The sequence below is a fragment of the Leptinotarsa decemlineata genome, unplaced genomic scaffold (genome assembly GCF_025532065.1).
Source record: "Leptinotarsa decemlineata unplaced genomic scaffold, Ldec_3_MD MMD2_tig00000251_RagTag_RagTag, whole genome shotgun sequence".
Taxonomy (NCBI): domain Eukaryota; kingdom Metazoa; phylum Arthropoda; class Insecta; order Coleoptera; family Chrysomelidae; genus Leptinotarsa; species Leptinotarsa decemlineata.
This window is the reverse complement of record NW_027412547.1, coordinates 8563665-8576634: the sequence shown is the minus strand read 5'-3', so window position 1 is coordinate 8576634 and position 12970 is coordinate 8563665. Positions and strand designations below refer to the sequence as shown.

The following is a 12970-nucleotide window of genomic DNA, read 5'->3' as shown; positions in this document are numbered from 1 at the left end:
ATACATCATGAAAGGGTTAAAATTTCAATTCATAAACGAGGTCACCGTGGTTTCTCATACCCGCCTTGGTTATGGTTTTCACATTTTTTTTACCTTACGAATAATTGATATAATGCTTAACTCATACTCCACAGATGATATCACATATTAATTGACAGAGAGACATACAACAAAATAATAGAAGTACAATAAAAGGCAGGTTTTGACAATTCAATTGATCAAAGATTTCTTAGGTGTCAATAAAAGCTGACTTGGACTTTTTTGCCAATCTTAATGTTTCTTCTAGTTAATATCAGATGCATATAACCATTAATTGCTTATCCTCCATAAATTTTTTTGAATGCTATTTGTTTGATCATTTTTTTCTTCAAGCATAAGATACGTCTATGAAAGTAAGTCCGACTCCTTGGCAGTATCTACCTGAAGAAGTTAAGGTACATCAAATCATCCGCTTACTTGAAAACATCTGGAATATGCGGATTATTCAGATGCATTTTGAATAGCAATAAACCCAACGCTGAAGCATGAGGTACACCACGCTAAATTTGTGTTGTCGGAGACCTATGACAAGTAACATTTTATTGCTATACATGTATTTGTTCAAGTGGATTTTGTGACAACTACAGTGATTTAACTTTTAAGTGATCGCAAAATATATATTAAAGGTCATAAAGTTATTTTCCAAAAAGATAATTAATCTATACTTGACAATTACCTCAATTATTTTTGACAATTGGAGATCTTAGAATTAAGGAGAACTGGTAAATTGAAATTATTGAGTCAGTAACATGATCTATTGTAGTAACGAAGACAAAAGTTACATTTTACAGTCACATAGGAGTAATTATAGGAATAAATGAAGTTCATTGAGTTGATTGGCCAACTTACTCAGGGAATTGTTAGAGTAATCACTAGGTCATCGCGATCAGGGCTCAAAGCACCTACCTGTATACATATAAACTAGAATGTAAATTTGATAAATCACCTTTACAATTGGAACTCAAGTGTTTCTTATCAATTTAGGCGAGAAAGTATAAAATTAGATGTTCAGTATATCCATTTGATTATTCTATGAAAGAAAATATTTTGTGGAGAAGTCATTATTTCTTGATGTATTCGAAGTCATTATGAAGTCAATTCTCAATCGAAAAAAACTGACTTATTCAAAGGTTTATATCGTAAAGTAACTTTTCAGTTTCCGGATCATTACTCTTAGGTAGATTCTCTTTTGATCTAAATTTATTCATTTTTAAGATGGTGGAAAGTTAAAAAACCAAGAAATCAAGAAACCTGTTTGAAATATTACCGATTCCTTTAATGAAATTATTTCAATATTTTACTGAACTTACCTAACAAACAGTATACCCAGGAGGTATTGAACTGATTTGGAGGAAGAGAGTTGAGACGTTCAATGGCTGAAGAACAGTCAAACTGTGCTAGATCCAAATATGCTTGCCCTATATCTCTCAATAAAGACATCAAACCTTCAGCGCTTTGTTTCTGCAAGTTCATCATTTGCTGCAAACAGTTCTCAGCATTGGTATTGGACATTGCACATTTTTCTACTTTGGCTTCCTCCAAAGTAACAGTTTCGCTTTTCTCTTTTTCAGATTTATTTCGTAAACTCAATTCAGTGTAGTTTTTATTGAGATTGCACTTGGCCATTCTTTGTTTGGTTTTACGTGACGGAGACTTTGGTGTTGCAAATTTGTTTCGGTTGGGTGATTTGTTGTTTTCTTTGACAGAGTTATTGCTGAACAATCTGAAAAAGACCGAATTTGTATTTGATAACATATTTTTCAAGTTGAACATTGTTGAATGGTTGAACTGAAGCTTCTAGTGTAGAATCAATTCAATACAAACATTGCTCACAAAACTATAGTATAATTCCAAAATAGTAGGCACTGAATTCTCAGAAATGACTGGCGTTTCTGACTTAATCTGTCTCTTGCTGTGGGTTACAGATGAGGAAAAATGATGATAAAATACAGTGTGGTACGAAACTTCTGAGGGCGATTCGTTAAGTCGTTTAAGAAAAAAAATCCTATGAACATATGTCCGGAGTTGCTTCGTTTCTGAGGGTGTAAGAGTTAAAAAAAAGGGTATTTATAAAATATAAATATTCTGACACCGATTTGGTTGAAATTTGTTACAGTTATTTATTTATTTATTTCATACACTATTCTACAGGATGAACCCAATTACAGAATAGGGAGTAACAGTTGCATTTACAAATATGTACTTACATAATATAATTTGTGAATCTTTATAAAAAATAAATAAAAACAGAACTGTCACTTAGCTAAGAAATGTCTTTTGATTTGTATAATCTGGCAGTTGAATATATCTAAGACATGACTAACAGAATTAGAGGTATCGCACATTGTATAAATTGGAGATTTTTTCATTATATTTTTACGCGTAGTGACACTATTCCTAGTTGACCGTCTAGGAACCCAAAAATCAAACATATGTAACAGTTGAGAGTAGGTGATGATATTGCTTATGACCTTGAATAAAAAAAGAAATGAATAATATTTACGCCTTCCCCCGAGACTACAAAAATTGTGAGTTACAAGCAAATCATAATAGGGTATTCCTACAGTAGGATACGTGCCTTCAAGTTTAAGGGACATATAGTTTAGGAATCGCCTCTGTAGGGCTTCTAATTGATTTATATGAACCTGATAGTATGGACTCCACACGACAGATGCATATTCCAGCCTAGATCGAACAAAAATGAAATAAAGTAATTTCAATGTTGAAGCTTTTTCGAAGTCTTTTGTATTTCTAACTGAGAATCCATACATGCGATAAGCTGCTGTTAGAGTAGTGTCAATATGTTTATTGAAAGAGAGGGATGAATCAAAAGTAACACCTAGATCAGTGAGTGTGTCAGGACGCCTCAGAACTTGATTGTTTATGACGTAGTTGTGTAAATTCAGGTTGGTTTTCTGTGAGTAAGACATTAAATTACATTTGGATATGTTGAGAGATAGATTATTCTTTCGACACCATGTAGCAACGCGATTTAAATTCAGGGCGAGACGTTTGCAATCATTAGAACATGTTATATTGTAATAGAGTTTCAAGTCATCTGCGTATAAAAGGAAATTGACATCAATCTCAGCTCCGAACATTAATGAACATATTGAATAGTAGGGGTCCTAGATTTAATCCTTGTGGTACACCAGATGTGGCTATATATTCGATAGACTTGAGGCCATTGAGTTGGACGTACTGCTTACGGTTATAAAAATACGATTTGAAGAGGGTGATTAAGTCATTGGATAACCCAAAAGTCGAAAGCTTGTTGAGCAGGATATTATGGTCAAGTCTGTCGAAGACTTTAGAAAAATCAGTGTAGATGACATCAGTATGAGACTGACAATCAATACACTCTGCAATACATTGAGTGATTGTTACAAGATTCGTGGTGGTTGAACGTCCTTTCATGAAACCATGTTGATTGGGGCTAATAATGTTGCTGACATGACAATAGATTGTCTTCTCAAGAACCATCTCAATCACTTTACAAAAGTTGCATATGATGAGATTGGTCTGTAATTTTGTATCTTACTTTTATTTCCTTTTTTGAAAATTGGACAGTCTTTTGACATTTTGTTGATGTTTTCAGGCATATATTAGAGTCGTTACTGGTTCAGCCAGAGCTGAGGCACAATCTTTAATAATGAATGCTGGAATATGATCAGGTCTTGCAGTAAATTTAGGCTTTAATTTTTTTAGCGTATGATAAACATCTTCAATACTAAAGTTTTTGATTGCTAAGCTGGGAATATCACTACTGTTGTTCGCATGGTCACTTAATGTTGACACTATATAAGAACCACTGAAGAAATCTGCAAAACCATCAAGAATATCTGAAGTAATAAGGCGCTTATTTAGCCCAAACTAGATTGAAATTATTAGGTCCGGTGGCTTCTCAGTGGGCACCACAGCCAACAATATTGAGAAGAAAAAAACATCACCGATTTTTTTGTAGCTTTTCATATATTCAGATTAAGCAACTGAAAATAAAAACTTTTTCGTCGTTTGTGTTTTCTTCATATCAAGCTTCATTTCCGAGAAAAAAAATCACTTCTAAAAACTATCCATGGACAACATAAAATGAAAATCAAAAGTTAATAATGAACAATTTCGACCTTAAAGTAAATGAGCTTTCAGATAACTCCAGAGGATTTATATCAGTACTACGAGCTGGCCAATTTTGGGATCCTGCACATCCAATCCAGCGATTAGGGTAGATGATGTCGAGATGCTGACGAGCTGGAGCCCTGTTGTGCATGAACCACATGTTGTCTCTTACAAGTAGCCACACTTCTTCTAATAAACAGGAAACACCCTGAATATGGAATCACACCCTTGACACCATTGTTTTCGTTTTAATGCAATAATATTTCTGACAATTTAGTGCCTACTATTAATTGTACTATAGAATAGTTAATCTGCTGATGACGCTAACTTGGTTGATGAAATATGCTAAAAATTGTTGTTGAACTTTTAGGATCTCGGAAAATAAAGGAAATATAGAGGTAGTTAAAATAGGGCAAAATTGTGCATTACTATAAGTAACAGAATTTCATTGACAAAGTTTCAAAATTCCAAGTGGGTATTTCAAGGTCTGTTTTAAAAAAATGTTTGGTAATTTATATTTCATTACTATTATTATGCACTTATCTCATATAAATGAAAACATATTAATGTTTCAATTTTTTTACCATAATTTTCAAAATGAGAACAAAAATATATGCTTTACCTTTCTCATACTGTACAAAATCTTAAGCACGAAGGAACGTTTAACTTTGTATTGAAATAAATAGTAGTTACATGTTTTTTTATGAAATATTTATAGAGTACCAACATTCCCTATCAGTTTTATCCGTTTGCAAAAGGAATGAGATGGTGAAATCTAACTTGAATTATGAAAAATAGACAAATCCTTTCAGGAAAACAGTACCAGCTTGAAATTCATCTAGTTTGTTAGAGAACACCTCATAGTAACGATTTATTTTTCCCAAGAAACATACAATGTTCATGATGATAAAATGATGATAAAATACTGTGTGGTATAAAACTTCTGAGGGCGATTCGTTAGGTCGTTTAAGAAAAAAAATCCTATGAACATATGTCCTGAGTTGCTTTGTTCGGGAAAACACAATAATTCAAAATTATAACATAAAAAGTACAAACAGACCACAAAAATAAAGATGAATCAGAACTGAAACTTAGAAAAAAATAGATGATTGAAGATGATCATCAACATACACTTAAATGCACACATCAGAGAATATATCTATGCATACACATATATAACACATATGTACATACACACACATGTACAGCTATCGGACTGAGTCATGGCTGATGGGAGAAATCGTATCTGCGTAAATTTTGGGTCGGTCACTAACTGAATACGGTCCTAAATTTGGATGTTTACGACTCGAATAATCTCACAGACTGATAACAAATTTCTACACATCTACTGCACATCTTAAGGGATGGGCTTCCACCGACCACGACTCACTCTGGCAGCAGTATACATATATACAGTTTTGAAGCAATACATTTTTTTTTCAAATCAATTAGGAATTTTTGTATATCATTTTTTTTAATGCATTTGTTATCTCGTACCTTTATAATATATCGAATTTTGCCCAATATTTGTTTTCATTTCCATTAATTTTCGATTGTATAGTTATCTTGTCGAATGATTGTGTTGGTCACCATTGATTTTGAAAGTTAGATTTGGATGTTGAGCTTATTTTTGACCAAATGAATGAAGGTACATAATTTGAATTTATGTGAGGATGACAAATCTAATAGTTTTTTGGTTTATATAAGTTGATTGTAGGCTCCTTGTAGTTTAACTTGAATATACACGTCATAATTTTGTTTTGAAGTTATTTAATGAGCCTTTCTCCTGAGAATAGTACAGCGAATGTGTTACGAGAAGCAGCACTAGTAGCAGGGACAAACATAAACTACTCACATGTAAAACAGTGTTATTTACGTAATATTAATTTATTATTTAAAAATATAAATCTGATATAGAAAATTATTTTGTGCTAGTATAATGCCAACAAAGCATTGCTGTTTTGCGAATTGAACGTCAGGTAATCGATATCCGGAAGAAAATGTGTTTTCTTATACCATTTATAAAACCTCATATAAATGAGATTAGATGTAAGAAATGGATACATGCTTCGAGGAGAGTGGATTTAACAGTGCAAAAAATAAATGAATATTCATATGTATGCTCTAAAAACATGAAATGAATAGTAAATTTTTCAGAGTTAATTACCATTGATTAGAATAATATATAACCTCAATCGTTTATTGAATTATATTCATTTATTATATTCAATTAAATTTATTTCATTACCATCTTATTTGATACATATTTCACTCATACATCAATCAATCAAATATACAGCTCTGAAAATCATGACTTTATATGCCGTCATTGTATATGAAAAATTACTATATGTCAGGAAATATATTAATGAGTATTCAGCTCATTCTGATGTTCACGCCCATGACACCAGGTCAAAGAACAATCTGATAAAACCACAATTGAGGTTGCAAAAGACGCAAAAAGTGGAAACTTACCTTTTCAATGCCCTACCCATCCATTTTCGCAACTTATCGTTTAAAATATTTAAGTACAAATTGAAAAACATACTGACTGAGCATTGTCTTTATAGTATTGACGATTTTACTAAAATAGCAACTGAGAAATGTATTTTCTTGTAACTTGAAATTGTTATATTTAATTGTAGTTTGTATTATTGTATGTAGTTTGTATTTTATTAACTGACTGGTCCATAAAATGTAAATTTTCTTAGCGACTCAAAATAAATATTATTATTATTATTATTGTCTGAAGAAAATACATCTTATAGACAAAGTCTGAAAATACAAACAACAATACAAGAAGAAATATATAAATAAAGTAGAATATATAAAAAATAATAAAATAATATGCTAAACGAGAAAATATTGGTTATCGAGTGAATCAGGAGACAAAAATATCATCAAAATATTCCTGAACTGAGTAATAGACCCCATCAAACAGAAGCCTTTTGACCTCTTTTCTGAATTTAATGTAAGTATTGATTTCTTTTATTTTAGCTGGCAGATGATTAAACAGTTTGATTCCTAATGTGACTTCGGGTGTTGTGAGGAGGAGTGTGATTCACCCTAGACAAATGGTGTTTCTTTATTGAACAGATTGTTTCCAAAATGTATACGGAGAGTACAGTTAAAATAATGTGAGCTTTGAAAATAGGTTTGCAAGTAACCCGGGAAGCAGCCTTGCACATGTAACGGACAGTTTTTTTTTGAAGGACAAAGATCATATGAAATAAGTCTCTGGAACAGACTCCCCAGAAGGCGATTCCGGATCTAATATGTGAATCTATAAGAGCAGAATAGGCTGTTCTTGAATGGGAATAGCCTAATTCAGTCGAGATGACTCTAAGCGCGTAGCAGCCTGAGGCAAGCTTTTTGCTTAGGTTTATTGTATAGTCTTGGAACTTCAATTTATCATCTATATTCAGCCCAAGAAATTTATAAGTATGTATACTTTCTAAGATTTCGTTACCAAGGCAGATCTCAGGTAAAGTGCAGCGAATATTAAGGATGCTGATTTTTTTGATGTTGAAAGATAATTTATCACAGTCACACCATTCTTCAATTTTTTTTATGTCTTCCGAGATGATCTCATGCAGAATGGTGTTATCTGTGTTGTGCCATAATAAGGTGGTGTCGTCAGCAAAGAGGGTGATGGTGGCTGATATATCTATGAAAGCTAAGTCATTTATATAGATGAGAAATAGAATTGGGCCAAGGATCGAGCCTTGCGGCACTCCACATTTAATGGAATGTTCAGCAGAGTATTTAGATGTTTCGACTATTTGTTTGCGTCCCAATAAGTATGAGTGGAACCACTGAAGGGTGATGCCTCAGAAACCATACTTCTGCAATTTATTCAGAAGTATCTCGTGGTTGACACAGTCGAATGCTTTCGATAGGTCGCAGAAAATTGCAGCCAGCGATTCATTGGCATTACAATGGGAATCAACTGTTTCTAGAAGGGAGAACATTGCATCATTAGTACCCTTATTTTCTTGGAAACCGAATTGGTGAGGAGTAAGAATGTTATTGGCATTACAAAACGATAACATTTTTATTTTGACCAGTTTTTCTATGATTTTTGCAAGAGCAGGAATAAGTGCTATAGGCCTGAAATTGGAAGGATCATCAGTAGGTCCACCCTTATGGAGGGGGATTATGAGAGAAGTCTTTAGGAACGATGGGAACTCTCCAGATTGAAAAGACAGATTGATAAGATGTGATAAGACATCCAAAGTTGAAAATGGTAGATTTTTCAATATTTTAATAGAAATGTCATCTACACTCCTGCAATTCTTGTTTTTGATGTCCTTGAGAACCACTATTAATTCGTCGGGGTTGGTTTCATAAAAGAAGAAACTATCAGATATGTTGACATTATAAAGAAACTGTAAAGGATTCAAAGATGACGATATATTTTTAGTGAGTTTGTCCGCTACAGAGCAATAAAAATTATCAAGCGAGTTGGGGTCTTAGCAAACCTCAACTGAACGTGTATTTGCCATTCTTCTGAAATCATTAATAATGGACCAGCTTTCTTTTGATTTATTTCCTGCCTTATCCAGTCTTTCTTTGTAATAGATCTGCTTAGCAAGCTTCATAGTTTTTCTGTACACTGACCTGTACTTATTATAGTAATCCATAAATGAGGTTTGGGTAGGATCTATAAATGTTCTTATATGATGTAAGGATCTCAAGTTCTTGGCGGAAATTTTAATTGCTTTTGTCAACCAGGGTTTTTTATTTCTTACTTTCAATTTTTGAACAGGGAAAGATTTGTTGAAATTTACTAATGATCAGTTATAGAACGCCTCAAAAGGGTGAGTATTAAATAAGTTTGCTCACAGCGTTGATAAAATCTATTATAGTTATGCTTACTGAATAGACGACCCACTTTTTCACTTTTATTGACAGTTTTGAAAGGGAATATCGAAGCGAATGCTACAGCGTCATGATCTGATAGCCCAGAAGGAATAACAAAGCAATCAGTGTTTGTGAGATCCAAATTACTGCAAATATAGTCAATTATTGAGGAAGAGTAATGAGAGGTACGAGTATGACAGTTGACATGCATAATTAAGTTGAACGAGGTAGGGAGGCTAGATAACAATAAGGAGTTCCTGGAGCGTGAGTCATCAAAGTTGATATTGAAATCCCCTGCAAGAATAATCAATGATTTATTTGATAGCTGGCAAAGTACAGATTCCAAGTGTTTTAAGAACAGATGTATGTCTGATGACGGAGCCCCATAGACGGAAATTACGTATAGTTTAAAAACTGAGCAATATGTAATGCAAAACTCAAATGTTTTTTCCAAAAGCAGTGCATTATATATGTCAATATTAATGAAGGATGGTCCATCCTGAGAGGTTTTGAATAAAATTAAGGTTCCACCATGTGAGAGATCTGTTCGACAAAATTTTGAAATCAATAAGTATCCTGGGATGTGAAAGGGCTCACCTGTTTTGAGCCAGTGTTCAGTCGAAAGGACTAATTCAGGAAAATTCTGGCTTTCTAAGAAAATAAATAAATCATCGACCTTGTTGTGGATTGACTGGATATTTAACAGTAGGAGCATCAGTTGCTGGGTCGAATGAGGGTCAACATACATATTTCATATTTATTTTAAATTTCTTTTACTACAGTTCGAATCTACCGCTACTCTTTTACTAGAGTCTGTATACTAACCTGTCTATTAATTACCTTTTTTTATTTAGTTACTTTTAAATTGCGGCATGCAAGCCAACGTTTTAATGTTACATCATTGTTATCCTTTACAGTTGCAAATTTTAAATTTGCTTCAGGAACATTTTCTTCTGTTAAAAAAATTCTTTTTTAATTGTACTTTACCATATATTTATATGAGAATTAGGCAGTGTTTGTCCCTACCGAACTACTAACGCTGCCAGTGAGTGATTTTTCGTACTTCAGGAAAAAGGTTCATTGGTTTCAATAAGAAATTTGTTGTCATTTCCCATATTGATATTAGATATTGAATTTTAGAAATATACCAATGAAAAATAAACCAATTCACCATATTTTCCTTCTTATTGTTCACACCAATATGCTGGTAGTCTAATTTGAAATAATTAGTATATCAACAAAAATAGAATATACTACAGTTTACTGCTATGGCTTTTCCACATTCATATCACTATTTTCAGGGCCATTTCTTTTTACTAAACTGTAACCATTTCAATGCATATTTTGAAAATAATGGATAGGAATAAAAACACATTGAACAAATTCAATAAACAAACCTTGAACTTCGTCTAACATTTTGTCCAGGCTGTCCAGCAAGAGGTATGGTGGGTGTTTTCATCACTGTGACATTGGTTGACTGGCTGAAGACCGGCTTACAATTCTGAAATATAGACTCCTTGCGACCTATGAATTGGTCAACTTGTGCTCTCACTCTCTTGGCAAGAGACTGGTGATGATTATTAGATTCTGTTAGTGTTGGAGGAGACATCATTCCTGGTGTTCCTGTGTATTCACTTTCAATGTCAAAAAGTTGGCCAAAACTTGGTTGAGGACTCTGAAAGAAAATCAAATACAGTTTGAATTAAGTATATCCATTGTGGATTGGACTTTTATATGCTACATAAGGCAAGGTGCAAATCCACCTCAACAATGACTTTGGTGGCACTCTAGAATCTTCCCCTTTTTTAACACCTTGCAATATTGAGAAAAGCAAGAGTGTACCAATTCATACTATAAATTGACTGCGCCCTCTAAATTGACTCCGTCCTTTTCTTCTGTTTATCAGCTCTTTGTCATAAATATGAAGTGCACAATTTATGTGAGAAATAAAGGCGATTATTATTATTGTCATACCACTGATGATGTAGACCACAGTAGCAGACGAAACGTTTGGGATTTTAGGTTCCATTCGACCAAATCAAATCAAATCACTATTCATTCTGTAGAACTTACAAAGTTATAGGATAGGTCAAATAGCATTTGTACATATACATAAAATAATACTTAGAGTAAACTTAACAAAAACATACTGGAAAGATTGTCATATGCATACAAAACATATCAACTTCATTCAACTCCAGCTTCATTAAATTAATGTGATAGATAAATAAAATTACGAAAGATTGAGAAATTCATCTATAGTATAAAAATGATGTTCTAATAAAAACCTTTTAAGGATGGTTTCGAAAACCTGAATTCTATCGGTAGTTTTCAATGAGTCGGGCAGTTTGTATTAAAATTTTAGCCCCAAGTAAGAAGGTGAGTTAGCGGTTATATTATACCATAGCCTAGTAGCCCGGATTTTGTTTTCTTTAATCATTTCTTCGGTCATGAAAGGCTATGTTTTTATACAAATGACTATGCTTGACACTGAACAGCTGTGGGGTACCACATCTTTGGTAGGAGATGAGATTAGGAAATAGATTAATAATAAACATAAAGAGTACTGGTTGAAGAGAATGAAATCCGGGCTGGTAGGCCTTGGTCCAATGGAATCTGAAGTACCTTCTACACTGTCAGCCAACATGGCTGCTACATAATGGTGTTTTCAGATTTTCTATCCGATGTTTCGTCTTCCGGCCACCATAATCAACTTTATTTTTTCTTATGGGCGACACATTGGATTCTTTCTGTTTTGAATAGAACCGTATTTTATCTTTTCAATGACGTATCAAAAGTTATCATTCTTTTTCGAAAAATTGGAGATATTGAAAAAAATTATTTCGTATAATAGGCTTTGACTTTGATATTTCTAAATTTGACTTCCAATTTGTTACACTTAATGGCATTTTGTTATTGTAAAAGTCATTGAATTTTTGGCAAAAAATTGTTTTCAAGAATGAAGAAAAAAGAAATATGATGCAAATTTATTACAAATACGATAGAAATAGTGTTAGGACATCGGAAATGTATTAAAACTTGTATCCTGAAAGACGACAACCACATCGAACTATGTTCAAGTTATTGGATCAAAATCTCACCGAGTTTTGTTCATTTGAAACTGAAACAGGAAACTAAAGAAAATTTGATAAATGAGGTATGTATGAGGTAAGTTAGACATTGCGTCCTTTTCAATAAAAATTAATAGTTTGCAGGTAAACATGAACCCGGGTAAATTTACACGTCAAATTTCCTCGGAAATGAATATTTGTCATATGAGTGCTTGGAAACATCTCCAAAAAAGCAGTTTGTATGTGTACAAAATACACATATCTCAAAAATTGCATTCAGGTGATCCCGAAAGGCGATTAGAATTTTGTAATTGGCTAATAAGAAGACCTGATTTGGAGCATAAAAAACCTCAGGCAGTTCCGAGAAATTCGACCTCGAGTGCGATTTAGTATTAACGTGTGGGCAGAAATTTACAAAGATAGAATTTTGGGTCCTCATTTATTTGACGGAATTCTGAATGGAGAAACCTATCACCAGATTTTAACGTCGATTTTCGAAGACTATATGGATGATCTACCTTTGGCTAACTATAACAACATCTGGTTTCAACATGATGGTGCTCCAACTACCAAATGAGTATCAAATTACCTGACTGAAAGGTTTGGTGATGAATGGATGGGGAATAATGGGCCGATGAGGTGGCCAGCAAGGTCTCCAGACTTAAGTGTTATGGATACATTTTTATGGAGTACGCTGAAAAGACTTTATGGTCAGAGGGAATATCGAAATATTGAGGACCTTCAACACAGCACTGTTAGAGAGTTCAGAAGATTGAGGAGAAGGGAAATTAATCGTGCAGTAAATAATATTCCAAGAAGGGCACAGTTGTGTTATCATGAACAAGGCCAGCATTTTGATCATTTGCTGTGATTTACTTTTG

The 12970-nt window shown here is 33.3% G+C and overlaps 1 protein-coding gene across 2 annotated transcripts in view; it reads right to left on the bottom strand.

Moving 5' to 3' along the window:
- The window catches only part of Cdc27 (cell division cycle protein 27), a 38508-nt gene that overhangs the window by 18223 nt on the left and 7315 nt on the right, over positions 1-12970 (bottom strand). For both annotated transcript variants that reach the window (XR_012465098.1, XM_074173653.1), the window contains exons 5-6: positions 10416-10693; positions 1350-1762 (exon numbers count right to left, since the gene is read on the bottom strand). Coding sequence is in view for 1 of the 2 variants with exons in the window: in XM_074173653.1 (XP_074029754.1) it covers positions 1350-1762; positions 10416-10693 (691 nt within the window). In the remaining variant the exon portion in view is untranslated. The remainder of the gene's footprint in view (positions 1-1349; positions 1763-10415; positions 10694-12970) is intronic.